This window comes from Pan troglodytes, chromosome 8 (genome assembly GCF_028858775.2).
Source record: "Pan troglodytes isolate AG18354 chromosome 8, NHGRI_mPanTro3-v2.0_pri, whole genome shotgun sequence".
Lineage (NCBI taxonomy): Eukaryota > Metazoa > Chordata > Mammalia > Primates > Hominidae > Pan > Pan troglodytes.
In genome coordinates this window covers 108,704,988-108,731,527 of record NC_072406.2, presented here as the reverse complement: position 1 = coordinate 108,731,527, position 26,540 = coordinate 108,704,988, and the positions used below count along the sequence as shown (strand labels likewise).

At 44.0% G+C, this 26,540-nt stretch overlaps 1 protein-coding gene and 1 long non-coding RNA gene across 3 annotated transcripts in view; one reads left to right on the top strand and one right to left on the bottom strand.

Annotated features, from left to right (window-relative positions):
• Positions 1 to 20,278, top strand: part of PIK3AP1 (phosphoinositide-3-kinase adaptor protein 1) — a 126,749-nt gene extending 106,471 nt beyond the window's left edge. For both annotated transcript variants that reach the window (XM_507955.8, XM_016919002.4), the window contains 4 exons: positions 3,813 to 3,968; positions 9,623 to 9,693; positions 11,260 to 11,378; positions 17,962 to 20,278. In XM_507955.8, coding sequence (XP_507955.2) covers positions 3,813 to 3,968; positions 9,623 to 9,693; positions 11,260 to 11,378; positions 17,962 to 18,019 — 404 coding nt within the window. In that variant the 3' untranslated portion in view covers positions 18,020 to 20,278. The remainder of the gene's footprint in view (positions 1 to 3,812; positions 3,969 to 9,622; positions 9,694 to 11,259; positions 11,379 to 17,961) is intronic.
• On the bottom strand, positions 1,252 to 26,511 carry LOC107966805 (uncharacterized). Its single transcript, XR_008537466.2, has 3 exons — positions 25,254 to 26,511; positions 22,020 to 22,185; positions 1,252 to 3,854 (listed from the first exon to the last, which is right to left on the bottom strand). It is a non-coding gene; the product is annotated as an uncharacterized LOC107966805 (long non-coding RNA).
• Between the last annotated feature and the right edge of the window lie 29 nt (positions 26,512 to 26,540).

Below are 26,540 nucleotides of genomic sequence, written 5' to 3'. Positions count from 1 at the left end.
TCACCCAAGGCTGTTCAGGCTCTGAACAAGTGATTTATACCCACCAGTAGCGACAGTCTAAATTAGAATGGTCAGTGTCTACATTTTTCCAAAAGAGCATGGCTTAGTTTGCCCATCTCCAGCCCCCATCCCCCACTCTCCAAGAAGCAGACCCTCTGACAAGGATATTTTGGGGAGAGGGGTGTTAAGTATTTGTACTTCTTATATCAGGGGCTTTAATCAATGTCATAACTATTGAGAGATTAAACTGTATATAATTTGATACGAAACAAGAATGACCGGGGACGGCAAGCAATCTATATGGGAGAACGTTCTGCCTGACAGCCCCAAGGGCCTCCTTGTTTGTGGTGCTTATTGTAATAAAATATGCCTAACATAAAATTTACCATTTGAACCATTTTTAAGTGCATAATTCAGGCTGGGTGCAGTGTCTCACACCTGTAATCCCGGCACTTTGGGAGGCTGAAGTGGGAGGATCACTTGAGGCCAGGAGTTCGAGAGCAGCCTGGCTAACATGGCAAAACCTTGTCTCTACGAAAAATACAAAAATTAGCTGGGTGTGGTGGCAAGTGCCTCTAGTCCCAGCTACTCAGGAGGCTGAGGCAGGAGAATCGCTTGAACCTGGGAGGTGGAGGTTGCAGTGAGCCAAGATCGCACCACTGCACTCCAGCGTGGGCGACAGTGCGAGACTCTGTCTCAAAAAAAAAAAAAAAAAAAATATATATATATATATATATATACAATTTAGTGGCATAAAGTACATTCACAGTGTTGTGCCAGCATTACCACTTGCATTTCTAGAACTTTTCTCCCCTGATAAGGATTTGAGAGCAAATAGCTGGTGTGGGAGGTGATCCCAGGGAAAGTGGTAGGGGATGGAGAAGTGAGACAGGGAGGAATCAGTGGAGAACACCCACCTGAGCAACGAGACAGCTGGGACATTTATACACCAGCCCCCATCAGCCTTTGATGGAGGCCTGCTTGGGGAGGGGCACTCATCATTCTGCTACGAGAAACAGCCTCAGGCAATTAGAAGTTGGACCCTGTACTGCATGCTGAGGTTGAAGGGCAGCATTTGCCAAAGAGAAGGCATCATTTATGGTTGAGTAAATATGACATATTATTGACACACGATAACATTATAGGAAAATTAGGGTTGATGAATAATGTTTGTGCTTAAAGGATCTTTTCTAAGAATGTAACCCATTCTAAACACAATGACTGACTATTCATTTGAGAACTTCGTTTGCCTTAGGGAAAAAATAGTAATCTTTAATTTGGGTTAGAATGCCAAAGAGAATTAAAAATTAAGACTGTTCTTAATAACTTGCCCGTTTTTCTCCAACCCCAGGGGTTTGTTTGCTCTTACTGGGCTGGTTCATAGCGTTGATGGCGTAGGAAATTAGAGAAGGGCTGGTGAGAGCCATGGCCTCACAGAGAAGGTAATCAATATTTGTGTTCTGGGTGTGTCCTGTGGAGCAGGACGTAGAGGAGCTAACCGGGTCCCAGGAAACTTGGGTTCTGATTCCTGCTTTGTCACTGAATCACTTTATGATCCAATTCCTTTAACCACTCTGTGCCTCAGTTTCCTCACTGGGGGCTATAACCTGACTTATCTACTTAATGGAGAAGTCATGAAGTTTAAAGGAGGTATAATAATGCATATAAATGCACTTTGGGAAAGCACTATGCAATATAATCATGATAACTATTCCTAGCATTGTACCTTTATTCAAAGAATATCAGGATTTTATAAACATTCGGACTGGTTCTACCTGATTTTTTGAACTTTTGACTCCCTATTTTTTCCTGTGTATTTTACTTTCCTTCTTTATAGAACTAGTTGAGGTTAAAAAATTGCCTCCTCGAAGTTAATTAAGCAGACCGGAATCTCCCTTTTAAAAAAGTGATTTTTGGCTGGGTGCGGTGGCTCACACCTAATCCCAGCACTTTGGGAGGCTGAGATGGGTGGATCATGAGGTCAAGAGATTGAGACCATCCTGGCCAACATGGTGAAACCCCGTCTCTACTAAAAATGCAAAAATGAGCTGGGCGTGGTGGCGCGTGCCTGTAGTCCCAGCTACTCGGGAGGCTGAGGCAGGAGAATTGCTTGAACCCAGGAGGCAGAGGTTGAAGTGAGCCAAGATGGCACCACTGCACTCCAGCCTGGCGACAGAGCGAGATTCCTTCTCAAACAAACAATGATTTTTAAAAATCTAAGTCAGAGCAGGAAGAAAAAAAAAAGACTGACACTCGTTTGGTCTCTAAGATACTGTGGGGGCCACCCATGTGAGAGTGAGTGCCCCTGGCTATTTTTGCCCAAGTAGCTCCAAGCTGGGGTGTGTGCTTCCACGGCATGGTTGTAGCCAAGAGAGCCCCAGCATGTGAAAAAGACCTGGATTACACAAAACTCTAGGAAGTTGGTTGGACACTTGGACCATACACTACACCTGGAGCCAGAGTCTCCAGATGAGGAAGGCTGGTGCCTGTGCAAGCCAACAATCCACTCTGATCATTCTCTGTGCAGAATGTTCTGGGGGACTTGGTGTGCCCTGTCCTCTCGCTGCTCCTTCATCCTGTTCCAGTTTATCCATTCACCCTGCCAGATTTCTGGCTTTGGTAGGTGGAGCCACCTCTGCCCCTGGACTCTCTGAACTTCCTGCCACGCCTGTCCCCTAGAAGGGTAGAGGTGGAGGAGGAAGTGGTACCAGAAGATAAAAGCACATGTCCCGAAAGCTAACACCTCTTCTACCCAAGTTTGTACAGCCACCGCTGTATAAACCCTGCCTCTGGGCTTGAGAAGGTCCCAGGCAGCCGGGGGAGTCTTGAGGCAGGAGCACATCTTGCCTTCAGGAGGAAGTTGGTGCTGCTGCCCCCAGACTTTTTTTCTACTCATCAGAGTTACTGTTTTCTTCTCCTAGAACCCAGCATTGGAAATGTAGGGAGGAACAGAGACAACCTCTGGGTAGGGCTAAGCCAGTAAGGAGGTCAGGTCAGTGCTTTGCTCGACAAAGGCATCAGCTCTCTTTACCCCATGGGCCTTGCAAGTCACAAAATCTTTCATAGGCCTGAAGGACCTCCTTTCATTAGCTTTCGGGGTCATTACTGTGTGTGTGGGCCACCCAGCCCACACCCACCCACCCACCATCCGTTCCTTGTGCAGAGAGCAAGAGGCTGTACAAGCAGTGGTTAAGAGCCTGGACTCCGGAGCCTGGGTTCAAATCCCAGCTCTGCCACTTACCAGCTGTTTGACAGGACATGCTACATCACTTCTCTGTACCTTAGTTTCTGCTGGCATTGATGATAATAATATTTATTTCTTGGGTGTTGTGGGGGTTAAATGAATGAAAAATACCATAGCTCTCAGAACTCTGCTTGGTGCATAGGGCAGCCTGTTATTACAGTCAAGGATGGACATACCCCTCCTCAGATAAGGGGAGTGATTCAGAGAGGAGAACTGTCTTGCTGGAGTTCCACAGATGCTAAGTGGCAGGGCTAAGAGCCCAAACCTTTCTCTTATGGTTTGTTCTTTCCGCTCCCTGATGCAGAAGCGCTTCTCTGTCCCTTTCTCACATTATTCTATTCCTCTCTTCAGTCTCTCAGTGACAGCCACACAGGATTCAGTAGTTTCAGTGCTGAAAGGGAGGGGGCCACCAACCCAGGGCCCCTCCCTCTCCCATCGTCTTTTCCCTTCCCCTTCCCCTTCCCATGCAGGCTCCTGTGAGAGAGGCAGGTGGAGGGAAGCTGCTGAGCAGCTTGGCAGGTGACAGTCTGGTATCTTGACAGCTTATCCCTCTTTCCTCCAATTCCAGACTTGGAGATCACGGTCCCAATTCGGCACTCACAGCACCTGCCTGCAAAAGTGGAGTTTGGAGTCTATGAGAGTGGCCCCAGGAAAAGTGTCATTCCCCCCAGGACGGAGCTGAGACGAGGAGACTGGAAAACAGACAGCACCTCCAGCACAGCAAGTGAGCAGCTGGGGGTGCGGGGGTGGGGTCTTCTTGACTGGGCTCCAGCTGGCACCCTTGGACCTTAGGAAACATCCTCTTAAGAGCCCAGGAGATCTCCAGTGGGGCCTGGTTTGGGTTTGAGAGGTATAAAAGGTGGGGCCGAGTTACTGTTTGACTATGAGGTTTGCTTTGTATCCCATGAAACCTAGTTACATGATAATTATTACTCTAGCCCTTTTCTAAATATCAAAACCTAATACTAATAGGTAACATTTATTGAGCATTTACTATATTCTAAGCCTCTTTATAGATTATCTAATTTAATTCTCACTGAAGCTCTATGAAATAGGGACTGTCATCTTTGTTTACTGAGGAGGAAGCAAGAGGCTTAGTGCTCTGGCCTAGGTTAAATAGCTAATGTGGAATAGCCGGAATTTGAACTCATTCTGGATACAGAGCCAAGGCTCTTAGCCACCATTCTTTGCTGCTTCCTCAACTATGATAAAGCAAAGGAAAGGGCACAGAGTCAGAAATATCAGAAAACAATGGACTCAAGTAAAATAAAAAGAAAGAAGAGAAAAAGAAAATAATGAACTCAAATTTGAACATTCCAACTTTACAGGCAGGTTGAGGATCTAATTAGGAAATGCCTTCCTTTTAGCTGGAAAGCTTCAATAGTCGTCTGATTGCACAGACAATACAGCCTGATGCACCAGGCAGGAGCCGAGGGCTTTGTTCCCGTATCCAGGGCAGTGTTACCTGACTCCAGACACATTGGCTTCACAAGCCACATAGATTGAGTTTCTCTTCTTTCATACATTTCAGTGCTAATAAAACAGCTAGGAAAGCAATAAAAGAGCCAGAGAACAGCTGAATTTCAGGACTCATATCTCCATAAATGTCGGGCAGAGAACCCCATAACGCATGTTGGAGCAGGAACGTTATCTAACCCCGGGGGTTCTTAATCTTTTCTGCATCACAAAGCCCCTTGAGAATCTGATACATACTTTGGCTGTGTCCCCCAGATACATGCACAGGTGTATGCATGTGTCTGTGGGCACACACACACAATTTTGCCCACCCATGGACTTAGGTCAAGAACCTCTGAGCTAGTTTTCCTTCATCCTTTATAGATGGGGTATTTGTGACCCGGAAAGAGAGAGAATTTTGCCCAAGGTTACATAGCCAGTGAATGGCAAAGGTGCGAGTAGATCCTAGCTCCTTTCTCTTTCAGGTGAATGTCTCTGCCCTCATTACCTGTCAAAACAGACCCACAGCCTATCACGTGACTGCCTGGGAAGTCTAGTCTGGACAGAGGAGAAAACTTCCTCTTACATAATGGGGGTGATCATTTGTATGCAAAGCCCACTGGGGGCAATTTGAGAATTCTGACAAGTTCAGGAATGGGAGAGATGTCCTCAGGGATCACAGGTGGCAGAAGGAGCAAGGGACAGGTGGCTATCTCTGTCTCTCAGACCTGTGGAGGAGGAGAGAAGTGGTAGAACCCTCTCAGGGTGAGAACAGTGCATCCCAGGGTGGGGAAGGAGAGTGACAGCTGGAAATTTAACAAGAGAAATGCACTAATTTCAGGTTCAGAGTAATTGAATAGATTTTGTGTATATGTTTTTTGGGGGATAGCCTGGGGTGAGGAGAAGATGGGAAGAATAAACTGTACTTTTCCCCTTGTGCAGTGGTTTAGTGCCCAGGGTTGGCTGGCTCATCTGGTTAGAAAATGTTACTAAATGACAGACCAATGGATTTTACTCTACTTTGTGGCTGTAGTCTGCACCCGGCCCCTGTTATACACTTTCTGTTATCTCTTGCCATGCAATAAACCATGCCAAAATGTAGTGGCTTAAAACAACCCTTTATTTATGCCTTATCCTACAACTTAAACAGGACTCAGTGGGGGACGGTGGTTCATCTTTCCTCTGTGGCATCGGCTGGGATCATTCATGAGCCAGCATTCAGCAGTAAGCCCTGCTTGGGCTGGAACATCCAAGGAAACCTCTCATCCTCCGGGGCCTCTCTACACGTGGCCTTTAATTCATAGCCTTTTATATGGCAACAAGATCTGGAGAGGGAATAGGCCAAAAGGAAAAGCTCCAGTTTGCTAGTGCCTATCAAGCTTTGGCTTGCATCACACTTGCTAATGCCATATTGGCCAAAGCAGGTCACATGGCTAAGCTAGAGTGTGGCAGGGGGCAGGAGCATACAAAGGTGTGGATCCTGGGCGGGGGGTTGACTAGGGGGTCACTGGTGGTTAGTCTACCATCTTGAAATGGATAATGGTATAGATAGCTGCTTCCATTAATCAAATGCTTTCTCTTTGCATGCCCTGTGCCAAGCATGTCACCATATTTTCGGGTTCATTTTATACAACAGTGCTGTGAGTTTCTAGATAAGAAAATGGAGCAGAAAGGGTAGGCAACTTGCCCCAAGTCTCTTGGCAAGCAAGCAGGGGGTCTGGAATTCACATCTATGTCTTCCTATGCTTTCAACTGTGGGGGTGTACTGCCTTCCAAATAGAAATAGTTCCCATGGCAGAGAGGGAGAGTGAGGATGGCCCAGCTTATCTACCAACTGCCCCTTAACCCCCTGAATCACACCCTAAAAAAAGCACTGTTTTTATTATGGTGCAGCTGTCATCTCTTGGGAACCACAGAAAAACAGTTGCAGGTTAAATCTGGTTATAACTAAAAATTCAAGCACCAGATATTAGTGTTATGTTTAAGAGAACAAAAATTTCATAACAGAACGGCTGTTGACCTCCTAGGTTGTCTGGCCCAAGTTTCTTTTTTCTTTCTTTCTTTTTTAAAACAGATGCTAGTTTCAAGTGTAACCAAGTTTCTTAAGAATCATATTATACTTTTATGTGGTCATTTTTTTCTCTCACTCATTGATCCACCAAATACTGAGGACAGCTCTGTGTATACTGAGCTAGACTGTATGCTAGAGAACCAAAGATGAAAAGGAACCAGAGCCTGTCTTTAGGAGGCTTGTAATGGAGGAGAGAAAGTACAAGAGTAGCATGGTGTTAGATGCTTGTCCGATACTTCTCCCCTGATGGTAGAAGCCTACCAAGGGGTGGGCACTGCCCCCCTTCCCCCTGGCAAGTGTGAAGATAATGGGAGCTAGGGCCAGAGTCTCCTAACAACTGTGCAGCCTAGAGGGGATTTGGGCAAGTAAGTCATCAGCCTGGAGAGGAGGAGGGCCAGGGCCAAGGTTCAGAGCCAAACATTGGGGTTGAAGATTTAAGAATGCCAGCAGAAGGGACAGTGGGAACTGATTGGTATGAGTTTCCGGAGTCATGGAGCTGGTGCCTGTGGCAGCTTTATGACTTCTTGCTAGTAGATAACCTTCAAAAGGATTATGGCTCATCGTAAGGGAATGTGATGAACAATGAGGAATGGCATGGGGAGGCTTAGCCACAGAGGGATGGGGGCCCGTGGGCCTGAGGGGCTACTTTTAGTTGGGGGAATGTGGGGAGGTTTTGATAGCATTTGTCCTGAGCCTTGGAGACTGAGGAGGTTTTAGACTTGTGGACAGGAGTGGGCTGGGAAGAGTAGGGAGAAAAAGACAGCCTGGTCCTTGAACAGTGTTGTGTATGGGTAACGAGTAGAAAGGGACAGGATCACATGTTCCTTTTTGTTTTTGTTTTTGTTTTTGAGACGGAGTCTCACTCTGTCGCCCAGGCTGAAGTGCAGTGGCATGATATTGGCTCACTGCAATCTCTGCCTCCCGGGTTCAAGCAGTTCTCTGCCTCAGTCTCCCAAGTAGCTGGAATTACAGGCACCCGCGACCACGCCCAGCTAATTTTTGTATATTTAGTAGATACGGGGTTTCACCATCTTGGCCAGGCTGGTCTTAAACTGCTGACCTCGTGATCCACCCGCCTCAGCCTCCCAAAGTGTAGGGATTATAGGCGTGAGCCACCGCACCCGGCTCATGTTCCTTAATAAACAATTTCTGCATCCCCTGGATTATAGAAACATTTTGACGTATTATTTTATTTAAAAATCTGTCCCCAAAAAAGAATTCAAAATTATAATCTTAACCTGCTCTATTCAAGCTAACATGTAAATTAATTCGGTCAAAGTTGATACCAGAATGCAGTCAAAACTATTTTTTGACTACCTATAAACTTACATGACCAGGAGCTATTTGAAGTGGAAATTCAGCAAACCTAAGATCTTGACTATGTTGTTAGTGAGAATATTGGAAAATTAAAGTTAAGATCTCCTTATTTTTGTTAACTCTTATTTTTTCTTCTTCTCTGCTAGATCACCATGTGCTGGGCTTTATTCTAATGCTGTGCTGTCCAGTATGGTAGCCACTGGCCACACGTGGTTATTTACATTTTTAAGTTAATTACAACTAAATAAAATTTAAAATTCATTTCCTTGGTTGCACTAGCCATGTTTCCCACTTGCTACCATATTGGATAACACAGTAAAAGATGCCCTGAAAGTTCTATTGGATGATGCTATTCTAATGATACAGGTGATAAATTCCCAACTGAAAAGCCTTGAGTGCCTAAACTCACAGTCATAATTCTGACCATGAACATAAATTATACTTCTGAGGGCCGGGCATGGTAGCTCACACCTGTAATCCCAGCTCTTTGGGAGGCCGAGGTGGACGGATCATGAGGTCAGGAGTTTGAGACCAGCCTGGCCAACATGATGAAATGCTGTCTCTACTAAAAATACAAAAATTAGCCAGGCGTGGTGGCACGTGCCTGTAGTCCCAGCTACTTGGGAGGCTGAGGCAGGAGAATCCCTTGAACCTGGGAGGTGGAGGTTGCACTGAGCCGAGATCGTGCCACTGCACTCCAGCCTGGGTAACAAAGCAAAACTCAGTCTCGGGGAAAAAAAAATTATACTTTTGAGTGTGTACTTTGCATTTTGTTTTGTGTCAAAGGGTCTGGCCCCTTATTACAAGGCGTGTCTGCATGGGTGATACATACCTGTTTGCTAGAATTCCTAAGTAAAAAACTGCAGCAACAAAGTTAGTTTGCAGATTTTAGAAATACCACTGAAGAGCTGAGAATCAGAATACCTTTGCTGTCTTGTCCTTCAAATTGGAGCACTAATATCAAACAGGATTTTCATAGGGGTTAAATGGCAATCACATTTTCAAAGCCCTCAGTCAATGGTAGCAGTAATGCCAAAGTTAGTCATCAAAAAGTGAATAATTTTGTTTCATGCTGAAAGAAAAACTGAACTCTAATAAAATGGTAGAAGGCTGGACATAGTGGTTCACACTTGTAATTCTAGCACTTTGAGAGGCTGAGGCAGGAGGATCGCTTGAGCCCAAGAGTTGAAGACCAGCCTGTGCAACAGAGTGAGATCTTGTTGCTACAAAAAAAAAAAATTTGGCTAGGTGTGGTGGCACACACCTGTAGTCCCAGCTACTTAGGGGGCTAAGGCAGGAGGATCTTTTGTGTCCAGGAGTTTGAGGCTACCATAAGCTGTGATCATGCCACTGCACTCCAGCAAGACCTTGTCTCTAAGAAAACAAGAAGTATAAGATGGCCAAAGTTTGAAGAACCCCATACTTACAGCTTATGTATTATTTATATCAGTAAAACTAAATAAGTTCTAGAGTTCTCTATTTTATTTTAGCCTGAAAGAATCCTCAATCCGGCTGATTTTCTTTCTACCCTTTAGGTAGCACAAGTAACCGCTCCAGCACCCGGAGCCTCCTCAGTGTGAGCAGCGGGATGGAAGGGGACAACGAGGTGAGAGCTGGGACTCCACCCCACCTATCCTGTCCTAGGGGTCGTTTCATCGCAAGAGATAGAAACCCAGGTGAAAGGAGCCAGGCACAAAAGGTCATATATTATAGGATTCCATTTATATGAAATTCCAGAGTGGGCAAATCCACAGAGACAGTTTGAAGATTGGTGGTTGCCAGCGGCTGGAGGGAGGAGGAATGGGAAGAAACTGCTTAATGGGGACAGGTGTATTAGGGTTCTCTAGAGGGACAGAACATATATATATATGTGGTGTGTGTGTGTGTGTGTGTGTGTGTGTGTGTGTATTAAGTCGTATTAACTCACACAATCACAGAGTCCCACAAGAGGCCACCTGCAAGCTGAGGAGCAAGGAAGCCAGTCTGAGTCCCCAAAACTGGAGAACTTGGAGTCCAGTGTTTGAGGGCAGGAAGCACGCAGCATGGGAGAAAGATGTAGGCTGGGAGGCTAAGCCAGTCTCTGCTTTTCACATTTTTCTTCCTGCTTTATATTGGCTGGCAGCTGACTAGATGGTGCCCACGCAGATTAAGGGTGGGTCTGCCTTCCCCAGCCCACTGACTCGAATGTTAATCTCCTTTGGCAACACCCTCACAGACACACCCAGGATCAATACTTTGCATCCTTCAATCCAATCAAGTTGACAGTCAGTATTCACCATCACACAGGGTTTCTTTTTGGGGTGATAAAAACTTTTTAAGACTAGATAGAGGCTGCACAACATTGTAAATACACTCAATGCCACCGAATTGTCCACGTTAAAATGGTTAAGTTTATGTTAACTTCACCTCAATAAATAGAAAAGAAGGAAAGAAAGGAAGGAAGGAAATAGACAGCTGGAAATCCACTCTTACTAGTGAAACCGAAAGGGGCATCTGTGGGAAGGAGCAGGTGAGTCTCAGGGGATCCAGGGTTAGGGGCCATGCTCTGGGTCTGGATTAGGAGCTGCAGGACCTGCCAGAGGGAGCCGGAGTCACTGTTCTGTGTATCCCAGGCCCAAAAGCTCTTTGGTCTCTGCTTCTCTGTGCACATCTGCTTTCTTTCCCCTCACACCTCTGCCTTCTGCTTCTCCACAGTCCCCTGAGTCCATTAGGCCTCCGAGCAGGGAGTAAGTTGCTGCTTTAGGTTGAGGCCCCATTCCAAGTTGGCCCAATTTGGGACATGTGTCTAGCTTGATCCAGGGACCAGTGGCTGGGACAAGCAGGAGGGGCCACATGGGTCACTGCCAACTCTGAAGCCTTCTGAGAAGAGTCCTTGGGTGGGCATTTCTAATAAGCTTCCACCTGATGCTGATGCTGACCGGCCACAGAGCACACTTTGAGTAGCAAGGAATTAGAATTCAGGCAATTAATGATCATTGGGGCCAGATTGTCTTCCTCAGTGACTTCAGGAAGAAATGGAAAGCTGCCAGGTATGGCTGGGTTGATTATCAATTTGCAAACAACCTTCAGCCCCAGCCTAAGGAGGACCAAGGGGCTTTTGAGTTACGGTTGTCCAGCTATGCTGGTTGCTGAATGTAGTTTTCGCCTTTCTTTCTCATCTTGTTTGCTGTAGGATAATGAAGTCCCTGAGGTTACCAGAAGTCGCAGTCCAGGCCCCCCACAAGTGGATGGGACACCCACCATGTCCCTCGAGAGACCCCCCAGGGTGCCTCCGAGAGCTGCGTCACAGAGGTAACATCAAAACTGATATGAAATTTTTCCCTTATCTCTGAATCCTAGGGGAGAATAGGACTCGGAAACACCTAAGATGACTAAAGAATAAGCACAGAGCTGGGCGCAGTGGCTCATGCCTGTAATTCCAGCACTTTGGGAGGCCAAGGCGGGCGGATCACAGGGTCCAGAGATCGAGACCATCCTGGCTAACATGGTGATACCCCATCTCTACTAAAAATACAAAAAATTAGCCGAGCATGATGGCACACGCCTATAGTCCCAGCTACTCAGGAGGCTTAGGCAGGAGAATTGCTTGAACCCGGGAGGCAGAGGTTGCAGTGAGCCGAGATCATGCCACTGCACTCTAGCCTGGGTGACAGAGAGAAACTGTCTCAAAAAAAAGAATAAGTACAGAGCTAATTGAAATGCCTGCTCCATTGGACACATTTCAATGTGGACCCTTCATTAATTTAAGTGATGCATTATTTAGTTGCAAATACTTTAAATAGCAAACGCAATGTTTCATAAATGAAATACATTGAAAAATGTCAACTTTTAAAATTGTTTTTATCAGTTTGGCTAGAATTCAACTCTTCAATAACTAATTCCCTTGGCTGGACTGTAGGGACAGTGCCTTTTAGGGAACAGAAAATATGAAGGAATTGGAAATGAAAATGCAGGTGACAGGCTACATCGTATGGTGGTGGGAAGCCTGACTCTAGAGCCCCCCTACCTGAGGTCAAGTCTCCAGCAGCTATTTGCAAACTTGCAAGAACTATTTAACTTTCATGTATTTCAATTTCCTTTTTTTTTTGAGATAGATTCTTGTTCTGTTACCCAGGCTGGAGTGCAGTGGTGTAATCTCGGCTCACTGCAACCTCCGCCTCCTGGGTTCAAGTGATTCTCCTGCCTCAGCCTTCCGAGTAGCTGGGATTACAGGTACCTGCCACCACGCCTGGCTAATTTTTGTGTTTTTAGTAGAGACAGGGTTTCGCCATGTTGACCAGGCTGGCCTCGAACTCCTGACCTCAGGTAATCTGCTCGCCTCAGCCTCCCAAAGTACTGGGATTACAGACATGAGCCACCATGCCCAGCCTCAATTTCCTTGTCTATAAAATGAGGATAATAGCAGAACTTTCTGCAGAAACATAAGCATTGAGTTCTTGGCCTATAGTAAGAACTCAGCAATATAAGTGATCTTTTTTTTTATACAGGAGAGTAGTTAATATCTAGAGATTTGGAGATGAGCATTAGACTAAAGAATTTGACTAATTTACTAGATTTTGATGTATGCCTTTGTTTATATGATACTTGGGCCTCTGGTAGGAACCTTTTTATGGTTCGGTCTTGTGGAGTAACGGAAAAAGTGGTCACAGCTAGCTGTGTGTCCACAGATGCAGAAAGGAGCCCTTGGGAATAAAAGCCAAGGCTTGTCTGAGGAGTTAACTCTTCGATGTTTAAAATAAAATGTTCATGTGTTAATGGGGCATAAGGAAGGAGGAAGCTTTTCTTCAACCAGGGTTTTGTTTTGTTTTGATTTTTGCATTTTGAAACTTTTAGATGAAGCTCATCAGTGGAATTTGTTGAGAAAGTGCAACAAGGAGGTCTTTCTTCTGGTGTTCTGGAAAGAGAGGCTGGCTCTGTGCTAAGGATCTTTCCATTTCTCCCTTTGCTATTTATCACTTTCTCATGCGCTCCCAGCAACATTTGTGTGTTGGCACTTGCTACTCAAACATCGCCCAGGCCGAAGCTGTGCCACACCCACCGGGCATGCTTTCCTGGTGTAGACTGGAAGGCACGGATTAGAATATTAGTCCTGGAAGGAAGCTTAGCAATAATCTAGTCCCATCCCCTGAATTTGCACTGTGCTCTGTTGCTTGAAAATTATCACATAGTTGGTGATTGGAGGGCTTACCAAGAGCAGTGATGGTGATAAATGCTGTTATTTATTGAGACTTACTATGTGGCAGGTATTCTGTTAAACATACTAAATGCATTATCCTGTTTAATTCTCTCCACAATCCTAAGACGTAGGTATTTAGTGTTATCCCATTTTGCAGATGTAGAAACTGGGGCTTGAGATTGGGCTGAGACTTGCTGTGTGTGGCAAACCTGCCAGACTTCATCTCATAGGCATTGTTTTATACCTCTCCAAGAAAGTCTAAGTATTAGGGGAGGAGGTTCAAGATCCAAGGCCTTTTATTCCTGAAGGTGAGGACTTTGGAAGCAGTTGTCTAATTGTACCAAGATAAAAGAGTTGTCAAGTTTAAAACTTTAGCTACAAGGTTTCGGTGGGATTTTGTTAACAGAAGAGAAAGAGAAGACAACCGGGGAAACAGTTTCCAAAAATTAAAGGATAGAAACTAGGAAGCATGTAAATGTGTAAAAAGAGATGGTGGTTGAGTTGTTTGGGGAGTCTGGAAGCATGTTGTGATAGAGATGGGGAGAGAAAAGGAGGAAAACATTTTTTGCTAAAGAAACAATGTTTACGAAGCAGTTTGTAATTGATAGAACTTGGGGTTTGGGTGCATTTTTGGTGTGAAAAAAGATGTGTGAGTATGCAATTTTCACAATAAAATACAGGGATATTTGAGCAGATAATAAAATGGGACTCTCTCCAGAATGACTTCAATGTTTGACCTGCATACAGACAGGATTGAAGGCTGGCCTTGGTGTCCTAGACTCCACTGTCAGATCTGGGCATCAGCATCTCTTCTCTGCCCGTGTTCTAACCTCCCTGCTAACCCCTGGCCCAAACCAAACAGCACTGGTAGTACAGCCTCCATCCCACTCCATCCCGGTTCTGGTCCTTGCCTCTGCTCACTCTACATGCTGTCCCAGAGCTTGAATTGCCACCAGCAGACAAAGACCCCAAGTCTCCATCTCCATCTCAGCCTTCTCTTTCCTGCAGTTGACTGGGGATCTTCATTCAGGGACCCCACCAATATCTCAAACATAGCCTGTGCAAAACTGAACTCATCAGCCCACCTACCATTCTCTACCCCAAACTGCCTTCTTCTCATGAGTTCCCAGCCTGAGATAGTGGGACCATTCTCTCCCTTCCCCAAGCCCCAAACCTGGGAGTCATCCTTGATCCCTGCCCCCCTCACAGCTCTCATATCCAGTGTGTCTTCATGCTCTGTCTGTTCTGTTGCTCTTTCAGCTGTCAGATCCACCCTCCTTTCCATCTGCTAGTGCCTAAGTTCATTCTTGAAGGCCCACACTTACCTCCCTTCCACCAGTCACTCCCTCCTCCACATTGCAGCCAGAGTGCCCTTTCTAGAACAGGAATAGCTGATGATGCCATTGCCTGGCATAAAAGCCTTCACGTTTAATTCTGTGTATTTCAGCATTCTTTGGCTCTGCCTAGCTCAAGGCCTACCCCTCTCCTGTATTCACCGATGATCTGCCACTTCAGCATTCCCAGTGAGCTCTGCCACTCTGTACTGTTTCTTTGCCCAGTCTGTTCCTTTTGCCTGGAATGCTGTCTTCCTACTCCCTTCTACTCTCGCTTAGAAAATTCCTATACATCCTTTAGGACTCAGTTCAAACATCACCTCCTCTGTGAAGCCCTCCCTAATGTTCCCATGCAGAGTGAATCTTCTTTTGGTTTCCCAAGCACTTCTATTATATTCTATACTCTAATAATACACTCTGTGTTGCGACCCTTGTGTAGATGTGTCTCCTCAATGAATGGCGAACCTGTGAGACACCATTTTTGACTTTTAATTTTTTTTCTCCTATCCCTAGTGCCTGGCAGAGTAACTGGCACATACTAGGAACTTAAAAGGTACTCACTGTGTTAAGTGAATGGATGGAAGGATAGATTGGTACTGTTTGGGTTGGACTTCCGGAGCTCTTAAAAAAAGTAGCCATCAAGTCATCTACCACCGTATGCAGGGGGGTTATAGATGAGTGAAAGAAACTTCACACTCTTGGCCAGGCACAGTGGCTCATGCCTGTAATCCCAGCACTTTAGGAGGCCGAGGCAGGGAGGGAGGGATTCCTTGAGCTCAGGAGTTTGAGACCAGCCTGGGCAACTTGGCAAAACCCCATCTCTACAAAACAAACAAACAAACAAAATTAGCCAGGTGTGGTGGTGTGTGCCTGTAGTCTCAGGTACTCGAGAGGCTGAGGTGGGCAAATTGCTTGAGCCTGGGAGGTTGAGGCTGTAGTAAGCTGTGATTGCGCCATTGCATTCCAGCCTGGATGACAGAGTGAGTCCATGTCTCAAAACAAAACAAAACAAAACAAAAAAACCCACTATAATTATAGGTCTGCGATTATAAATAAGTTTCCTTGAGATGCAGCTTCCAATCTTTAGCTGGAGTTGTTCCTCAGAATGAAACCTAGAGAGGGTATGCCCATAGGCCCACCCCAACTGCACAGTGTGGCAGCAGAAAGAGGAAGAGGGGCTGGGAGGAAATCATGGTTGTCTTTGTGATAGAAGATAAAATGTAAGGCTCATGGGGCATACCTGGGGAACATATTTCAGAATAGATCTTTAATCATCATTATCATATTATTAGCTTTACTTGTTGTGTGCCTACTCCAAGCCAGAAACTGCTACCTACTTTCCTACTGTCATCTCCAAGCCTCACATGGTACTCCAACGTAGGGATCAGTACCTCTGTTTGGCAGATGAGAAAACAATTGCAGAGGCGTTGAACTTGCACACACAGAGATATATGCATAAATGTCTATGCTATATGTTCCTATAGGTTCTGAACCTCCCTTATCAAATTGCTCTGTAGAGTTTACTGATTTTTTGCCTATTGTCCGTCTCATCCACACACTTGCATCATCTTGAGGGCCTAATCCATGACCACTTTACTTGCTGTTATATCCCATACCCAGGAGTGGATATAAAGTAAATTAGTGTTTGTTGAAAGGAAAGAAAGAGAGAGAGAGAGAGAGAGAGGGAGGGAGGGAAGGAAGGAAGGAAGGAAGGAAGGAAGGAAGGAAGGAAGGAAGGAAGGAAAGAAAGAAGGCAGAGAGGTGGGCAGGCTAAATTTGCTCAGGTAAAAGTGGTATCATGCCCTTTGGCTTTCTCCTATAACCCCAAACTCACAGGGCAGGCTGAAGAGATAGAAGGAGGCCATCTTTTTTTTTTCATGGTATAAAGCTCAGTCACTCAGTGACAACCATACAAAACCATCTAATCCTGGGACTAGGGCGGGACCTCCCAAGGTTGTCTGTGATTCTTATTTTCTGCTCCTGCCTCCCTCTCTTGCTCCTGAGGCAGCCCCTCTTTTCCCAACTCAGTTGTCATTTCCTTGACCTACACAAACCTTGCATTCAAGAGACATTTAGTACATATTTACTCTTTGATTCAATCAATCCTCAAGTATGCAACTCCAGGGTGGCACAGTTCAATTATAGCACCTAACAAAGCTCTTTTTCTTGACTTATTGACTTGCTTCCAAGGGAATTAAATATTGGTTTTACAGTACACACGTGGAAATGCCATCTGTAATCCTTGAACCTGTCTGTGAATAGACTCACCCTAGTCTACCTGGAATGTCATTTAAGACTGTTCAAAAACCATACAGAATAACATGGAGGGAAGTTTCTAGGAAGGCAGATGCAGAGTTGGGATAACAGTTGAGATAACAGTTATCTCATGAGGAAGCAGTCATGAGAAGCAGGCTTTGGAAATTCCAATTCCTCTCTCAAAAAATCTCCCTACTACAGTGTGTCTCCCAAGTGGCTATTAGAATTGCTGGTGTTTTAAAACCTAGGTTTTATTATTATTTAGGTATGGCAAAGTCAACAGCTCAGGAGACAACTGCCACTGAAAAGACAGTTTGTTATACTCACAGATCCCAAAACAGGGGTACATCAACCCATAGGGGGCTACATGGGGAAGCATCAGGGCCAGTGAGGAGGCAGAGGAGCAGGGGAAAATGTGGACAAGAGCTTTTATTGTGGTTTCCATGGGACAAAACAGGTGAGCCTGGGTAAGATTTAGAATTGGCTAGTTTGAATAATTTCATTGGCTCTGAGGCATAAGGGCTGACTCTAGTCGTCTGGTACCTGGCCCTAGGGTGATAAGGGCAAGTGGATGGTGGCCCCATAAAATGGAGTGTGAAAGCCCCATAGAGGAGGTGGTTGGGGCATGCATCTGGACTGGTTGGTTTGCATACGAAAGGTATATTTAGCACTGGAAGGCAAGTAGCTTGTTTGCTGTTTCTAGGAATTTTAGCTTACCCTGGGAGGGGCAGTCTCTCCAGGGTCAGCAAGGCCCCAAGATGGCAAAACATCAGATAATGAAAGGGTTGGTGAGGACAGCTGTTTGGGGAGGGAAACTATTCAAAAGCTTTGCGGCTTGAGTCCTATCCTCTAGAGCTTAGAATGCAATGGGTCTGGGATGGATCCTTGGAATTGGTATTTTTAAAAGCTCCACTGGTGTTTCTAATGTGCCGCCAGGATTGCAAGCCACAGCTAGCATGCATGTCACTCATACATTCATATGTGTGTCCCGTCTCATTGAGGATTGTGTCCTTTGCATAGTATACCAAGTTTGCAACAAATTGTGCATTCCTAAGAACTGTTTAATCAAATTAGTTTTTAAATAGAGTTGCCTTATCTTTCATTTTAGGCCTCCGACCAGGGAGACCTTCCATCCTCCTCCACCTGTTCCACCCAGAGGACGCTGATTCCACCTCCTAAAACCTGCCTACTTCAGGACTTTAAGACTCACAGTCTTCAGCCTGTTAATGATGTCTTCATGTTGAGTTTTATAGCATGACTGTTGACCTTAAGATCCATTCTCATTGCTGATAATGCTGCAGCCCTGCTGGTTTGGGCTTGCCTCGAAGATTTTATTAAGGCACGAAGAAGTGAAAAACTAAGGGCTTCATTCACCATCACCAAGTATATCGAACCATATACTTGTTTGCCAAAAGGATGAAGCCTTAATCGAAATACTTACCTCTAATTTGCCATATCAGAAGCCTAAAAAGAATGATCATAAATGTACTTCACCAGTGATTTTACTGAAATGCACTTATATTAGTCTTTATGTATTTGCTAGTTCAGCCTCATTTCTAGAAGAGGTTATAGTGTAAGACTTGTAGTATTCAAGTAAGATAAGTGACCTAATTTTAAAATAATTCTTCTACTTTTCTGTATATTCAGCAGGGTATTTAAGTGCTAGGGCTGGTCACACACAACAAACTGAAAAAGACTAGAGGGATTAGTACAAACTCCTCTTATACAGAAGGCAAATCTGAGGTTCCACAGAAGTCTGGAACCAAGACTATTCAGTTGGTTAAATAAAGAGGTTAGTCTAGACTGGGCCTGCTCATTCTAGGTCACCACATTTTCCATCTCCAAATAGCCAGGCCCTCTCTCCCTCAAGAAATGCCCAGATGTAGAAATTCATCAGTGCCTATTGGTCTTCCAGAATTTTCCATCTTCTGTATCTCCCAGGCATGAGACTACCAAGTTTGTTTGTTTTCTTTCCAATTTGGGAATTTATACTTCAGTATGGTTTCAACGCAGTTATGTTTCCAGAGAACATCTAGAAGTGGCTGGAAACCAGAAGCTGGGGATTCCAGGGACCCCACTTAGTGCTCTATTTCCTTTATAGGTTTTATTTCTGGTCATAGAGAGAGGAGGACCTTTGACTTTTTCTTCGTTGAGGGTTCTGAGGAGGAAAAACAAACCTAAAATAGAAATACAGTCAGCCTTTCAAATCCATGGGTTCTGTGTCCGTGGATTCAACCAACCTTGGATCAAAAATATTTGAAAAAAAATCTACAAAGTTTCAAAAAGCAAAACTTGAATTTGCTGCATGCCAAGAACTATGTTGAATTCATGTAAATGAAATGATGTGTAGGCATTGTATTAGATATTATAAGAAATCTAGAAATGATTTAAAGCATACAGGAGGATGTGCATAGGTTATATGCAAATACTATGCCATTTTATATATGGGACTTGAGCATTTGTGGATTTTGATATTGGGGGATCCTGGAACCAATCCCCCATGGATACCAAAGTACGACTGTAGTTATCTATTTTTTACATACTTATTATTACCACCATGCTCAGTAAGTCCATTTTTGCATGGAATATGGAGCCTTAAAACATGTCATGAATTTGGAGTCCCTGGCACATAAATCTACCTTCAAATCAGAGGTCCTTAATGATGCCTAAACATACAGTAAAATTAGAATCAGAACTATTTCTTTAAAAAATATTCAAAATGTGTTTGTTTCCCATGGGATTATTCTCTATCCCACACGAATGTAAAAAAATCCACATTAATGATCCATTTAAGTATAGTTTTATTGGGTCCTTTTCTAATGATTAAAGGTTCTTTCTCAATTTCATTCCTCAGTCCTGCAAATAAGGACTCATACTGAAGAGTACTGAAACAAGGACTTCTTGTCAGAAACAGCTTCTGGAATCTTGGGTTTTGTTTTTGTTTTTTGACAAAATACACTATTGGCCATGTCCATCACGAGAGTGTTTGTAGTAATTAATTACCTTGTACAGGACCTGGCACTTAGTAGCATTCTTCAAATGTTCTCTCAGTGATCCTTTTACTCTCCTTGTCACTTATTTGGGAGAAATAGGGGCACGTGAGATAAGAAGAATTTTGATGTTGGTATGCTTGCCCTGTTACTTATAGACAGTCTTCATCATAGGCAAACTTGAATTTGATTTAAAATAGGGCTGGGAAAAATATTCAATAACTGTAAGCCCCCTTTTGGATGCCAAACTTAGAATTTTGTACATTCTCTGATGAACAAGCATTTAGATCGTAACATGGTAAAGCCTATTACCAGCCAATGTTGTTAGCATCTTTGTATGCACATCACTGTTTGTGCAATATATGAATATTTTGTTGCATTGTATTCTTATATAAAAATAAGTAGAAAACATAAAATTGAAATTGCTGATGAGAAGCCTTGTCTCATGAATGTGATACACTTGAGACACGGATGGAACTGATCAGGAGTGCCAAGTCAAAAGCAGCAGATCTTAAGCCCTCACTGGTTGTTCCTTTAACATCCAAAATGGTTGGTTATATGTAAAAGAAGAAAATGAAATAATTTGGATGAAACACTGGGACTGTGTTATCAAAGAATGTCTATAGTGATGAGGTGAAAATTTTCATTTTCCAGAAACAGAACTGCTCATTTATAACATAAATATATTCAACTTCCACATACTCAACACATGTGTATACATTTTTAGGAGTACATTATGTAACAAAACCATGGATTTCCAATACAATGAGGAGCAGAAATGACACTGCAAGCTAGGGTCCAAAGAAACCATTAAAAAGTTTTCTACATGATGCTTAGGCAGACAGCTCTGCTGCCACCATCCTTGCCCAAGATTTTACAAGCTGGCTCCATAGAAAGTGAAGCTGTTGGGTATATTCACCACCATTGCCTTTGCCCCTAAGGTAAATTGGCCTCCAATTCCTAGGCCAGCACTTTTATTTCATCTTATATTAAAACCTAGGAGCAGATAATCCAACTAAGCAACAAAGTATGAAGACTGAGAGACTATTTTTTTTTTTTTTTTTTTTGAGACAAGAGTTTTGCTCTTGTCACCCAGGCTGGAGTGCAGTGGTGCCATCTTGGCTTACTGCAATTTCCACCTCTTGGGTTCCAGTGATTCTCCCGCCTCAGCCTCCCGAGTGGCTGGGATTATAGGCACCTGCCACCCCGCCTAGCTAATTTTTGTATTTTTAGTAGAGACGGGGTTTCACCATGTTGCCCAGGTTGGTCTCAAACTCCTGACCTCAAGTGATCCGCCCGTCTCAGCATCCCAAAGTGGTGGCATTACAGGCGTGAGCCCCCGTGCCCAGCTGAAGACTGAGAGACTATGAACAAGAGGTTGGTGTTGTAATCTAATAATTTAACTGGACATATTTAATGATGTGAATAATCTCTAATGCTCTGCCTTAGTTACACAAAGTGGTAAAATATAGATGACTTCTACGAATATTTTTACAAGTCAAGCTAAGTTACACATCCCCTTTTAGCTTTGTTGTTACAAAAAAAAAAAGGTTCTAGTCATTGCCATATCACTAGGATTTTTAGATTCCTCTCCCAAATGCCCCAGGAAGTAAGTTGGTTTTCTGTGTTGCTCCTTCAAAGAATAGTGTGTGGTTTTGCAGCTGGTTGGTGGAGGAAGCATCAGTAACAGATTTATTTCTGAGAAAGACAAGTGGTTAATTTGGAAAATTCTAAAAAATTCTTCCTAAGCATTAATCCTCAATTTTAAGGGATCTGCCTGTATAAATATTTGCTTTGGTTTGATAAATTGCGCTCTGTTCATTTCCAAGCAAGTTATTAAGAACATAAAATAGTCTTCATTCATTCCTGCTGGCCAGACACTGTGTTCACCAGGGTGGTGAGGGGATGAGTAGGAGGTTGAAAGATATATTCTGAATTCTGAGGCACAACTTGGAATTCATTTCTCGTAAAAATCATAAAAAATAGGTTCTTAGGTGTTCTGTGTGGGAAATGCGCGCGGGGAGGAGACACACACACAATACCTTTAAGGGTAAACAAGCTTTATCCCAAATGGCAGTGCAGATATAAGCAAATGATACAATAAGCAAATGATATAATAAGCAAATTGCAACGGGAAGGGAGAAGGGAAAAGATATATATATGTATTTACACTCACCAGACTATGGAGGATTCACCACCAGACTGGGAAGCAACAGCCTGGGCTCCAGAGTCGGCCACTCGTCCATGCAGACAAGGAGAGGTCTCATGAAGCTTCGGCGCAGTCTGGAACCCTAGCTCTTTTTGTAACGAGTTGTTTGGCATGAGGTCCAGTCACGAGGGCCCTTTGTGACCAGGATCAAGGAACACAAAAAGGTCAACTTGTTTTTGCGGTTGTCTATTGTTTTTCAATAACTAATGTACAGGAATAGATTGAAATAGAGATTTCTCCGAAACAACGTTGGATGAACGCCTCAAAGAGCTCACACAATCCGTTCTGGGACTTGGTGACCATTGTTTGTGTCTATGTTCAATTGAGTTCAAATTTAATATTTAGGCTAGTCGCCAAAGCCCATTTAGGATAAAATGTCTTTGCTATCTCTGCAGTAAGAGTTAGCATGGTATAGGGAAGAGATTGTTTTGGAAGCCAAGAAACCTGGTCTTTTATTTTGGTGTGCTACTTACTTGACGAGTTCACATAACTTGACTACCTTGTTCTATGTTTCATCACCTACGAAGTGGAGAGTTGTGTCTTTGGTAACAGTCTAGGTCTCTTCAACTCTGTTAAGTCTAAGTCTTAGAAAGAGGGTGTGGAATCGCTTTGTCGGAAGAAGCAGGGAGACAGCCTTAGTGGCATCACCACCTAATTGGCAAGGCTCTTTTTATTATGTGGCACCTGCTGTTCCTTGCTCTGTCTCACTGTTATATCAGTTAAAAAACTGAGAGACAGTGAAAGAGGAACCACACAAAGAAACTAATGGCCTTAGTTGCTCTTCAGTCCAAGAACTAAATGTTCTCAGTAATGGCTTCCTAAAGAAAGAACTCAGAGCAATCATGAAGATCTGTGTCTAGAACATTACGGCCAGAACAGAAACGGTGGAGGTGGAAAATGGCAAATAGCAATAGATGAACTGTCACCCACCCTGCTGAAGTACATAACTGGCAAGACAAACATAACAAAGTAGAAGGAAGAAATAGAATTTCAAAGAAAAAGTAGCTGATGATAGAAATCAGAAGATATGTGGTCAATCCATACCCTAATACTTTTTTTTTTTTTTTTGAGACAGGGTCTGGCTCTGTCACCCAGGCTGGAGTGCAGTGGCACAATCAGCTCACTGCAACCTCCACCTCCCAGGTTCAAGCCATCTTCCTACCTCAGCCTCCTGAGGAGCTGGGACCACAGGCACGTGCCAGCATGCCCAGATACTTTTTTTTTTTTGTATTTTTTGAAGAGACGGAGGTGTCACTCTGTTGTCCAGGTTGGTCTTGAACTCCTGAGCTCAAGCAGTCTGCCCACCTCGGCCTCCCAAAGTACTGGGATTACAGGGGTGAGCCACTGTGCCTAGCACCCATACCTAATAGTTTTGATGATCATGTTTACCCAGAATGAAAATAGAAGACTGACATTTTGGTTTTCTGGATTGCTTGCTGGTCATAAGCTCTTTAACCAAAATGGAGTCTTATTAGAGCTACCATAGAAAGAGGCTGAATAGCCACTGGGGGAGGTGGGATCTCCTTTCACTGGCATTTCCTCCCCACCGCTGCCATCCTTTTTGGTGTCAGGGAATGAGGTCATTCACCCAGATGAAATAAGTGGTGAAATTAGGTATGTTAATGTTTTTCACTCCCCAGTTTAGTGAAACAACCCTAATTTTGATGGTGACCTGAGCCCTGTTTTGTCCTGTTGAGGTCATCAGGCACCTAGGATCTTTGAAGCCACACTTCTTTTACTCTAATCAGTTACTTTATCTCCCTTTCCTTCTTTCCACACCTACTGCTGTCAGACTTGTATCACCTAATGCCATTTATCAGCATAATTCCCCTAGTACCTACCAGAGTGCCTGGTACATAGTAGAGGCTTGATAAATAATCGTTGAATTAATGGCTCTACCTGCTCTTCCATCCATTAAATTTTCCCAAATACTCCTCTGAAATAGGGTTTCTTTCCACTTCTCTCATTGCCCATTGCTTTTACTGCCTGTTGACCATTTGCACAGTTGGCCAGCTTTTGTGTTCCTTTTTAAAAGTACACTGTCATGCCTGTTCTTTGTTGTGTGTGTAGTTTCCTGGTTTTAATCTATCCTCCCTAAATGAATATACTTTTTCTTGTGTCCTCCCTACCTCCAAGCATTTGCCAACCCAGTCCTCCCCAAAACACCCGCCACATGCATACTACCTCAAATCTGTGGAGGATGGTGATGGATACTTAAGAAACTACACATTCATCTTAATGTAGCACTTACACGGCTTGTTCTTCAATTGCACATCATCACTTCATTCAAGAGCAGTGATTATTCATTCACAGAATTGACTGAGCTTTCACTATGAGCAAGTCACCCTGCTAGGTGCTCGGGAGGATATACAAAGATGTATAAGATGCCTCCTCTGATTTCTACAGCAATTACTGGTGTATGATTCATTCAGCAATTAATCATGTACTGCTTTGTGATGTTTCTTACACTATCTAGAAAGCATTCTTCAAATCTTGCTATGCTATTTGACTTTTCACTTGTTAATGTCTTCATTCATTCAGCAAAGAGTTGAATACCTATGATGTGACAAGCACTATCTCAGCAGCTGGGACAGATATAAAGACAAACAAATCATAGTCCCTGCAATCAAAAAGGTCCGAATGCAGTGTAGAAGAGGAAATGTGAATAGATAATTACAACACAACACGCCAAATGCTATTGAAATCCCAAAGAAGGAATGCTCCATTTCCCAAGGGATCATGCAAGGTTTCACTGAGGAGGTGATCATCAGCTAGGTCTGAAAGGATAATATCTAAGGCACAAGGTGAAGCAGAGCATTCCAGATAAAGGGAGTATAAAGAGCAAAGGCACAGAGGTGTAAAAATATATATGGGTGAATGCAGAGCATAGAAATTGGTGGAAGGTAAAGTTAGGGAAATAAATTAGGGATAAAATAGGCAAAAATTTGGACTTTATCCTTTAGCAGGGAACTTTTTTTCTGATTACATAGTTAGCACATGCTCACTGTAAAAAATAACCAAACATTTATAGGCATGTACAAAGTAGAAAGTTAACCACTGATAATGGTTTGTTGTAATCTTTCAGATTGTTTTCTATGGGCAGACTAACATATTGCCATATAAAATGAAGTTAAACTCTTATTTTCTTCAACTTGAAAATTTAACAGAACCTCTTGGTTATCATTCCATGCCAGTACTTACCTATTTCCTTTTTTTGAAGTGGCTGTATAGTTGGTAAATCATTACCAGCAAAAAGACCTATTATGGAGCCAGACTGAGTGGGTCTGGTGTTTCAGCAAGCCACTCAAGCTCTCTGTGCTGCAGTTACCTCATCTGTAACAGGAACATTTTCACCGTATCTGCTGCATAGGGTTTCTGTGAGAATTAAATGAGCCAATATCGTTCAGAATAGTGCCTGGCAGATGAAAGCCTTCGTGGTGACTCCATGATTTATTTACCTAACATTGAAGAACTGTTTTAAGCAAGGGAGTGAGCGATATAATCTGGTTTCTTTTTAGAATAAAGAAAACATCACCCTGGCACCTGTTGGGGATGTTAAACGGGAGGAAGATCAGTCAGTGATGGATATCTTCTTGTGAGACTCTTGCAATACATAGTGATACGGAAGACTGGTTGGTACTGGCAGAGGAAGGAGAGGAAAAATAAACTCTTGAACCACTTTTAAGAGACCAAATGCTAGAACTTGTTGACTGCTGATGGCTGAGAAGAGACAATCTGACAAGTTCGAGATTTTTGGCTTAGTGGCCTGTGTAAATGGTGGTGCCACATTCGTATATATTTTTTTTTTAAAGATTTTTTGTTTCAGTGTCTACTACGGATCTGGCACTGTTCTAGGTACAGGAAATATGGAAACAGGATCTCTGCTCCGAGGAGCTTACACTCCAAGAGGTATTTATGACTGGGAAGAGGAGACCCAGAAATAGTTAAGTAAACACATAAATGAACAAGAATGGCAAGCTAACTTAGCATGTCTTGATTGAGTAGTAGGGGTCCAGTAAGTATTCAGTAACTTTAAAACATCCAACCCTGTACGAGTTTAACAATCTCTCCTAACGGTGATTACAGGAGCCCGTGATTCATTCACAGCGGCAGACGAGTGCCAGGAAAGGGTTATTTGATCTGATCCCTCAAGTTCCGGAGGCAGCAGGTCAGACGATCGGCCCCATTTGGCAGCCAGGGAAAAAGCTTAAGCATTTTGGCCAAGGTTACACAACCCGAAACACCGGGACGCGGCCCGGAGGCGGCTTCGGCCTTGCGGTCCAGGCTAGGCCACTGCGCCGGGGCCCAGCCTACTCGGCGCCCGCCCGAGTGCTCGCCAGGCCCGTAGCGCCGCGGCTCCCAGGAGCCGAGGGGCAGCCGGCGCGCAGGCGGCGGTTGCGCGGCCCTCCCTCGGCCCGGCGGCGGTGGCGGCCCCGCGTCGCGAGGCACTTCCGGCGCGTGCCGGGGTGGCCGGATGACGTGGCTGAG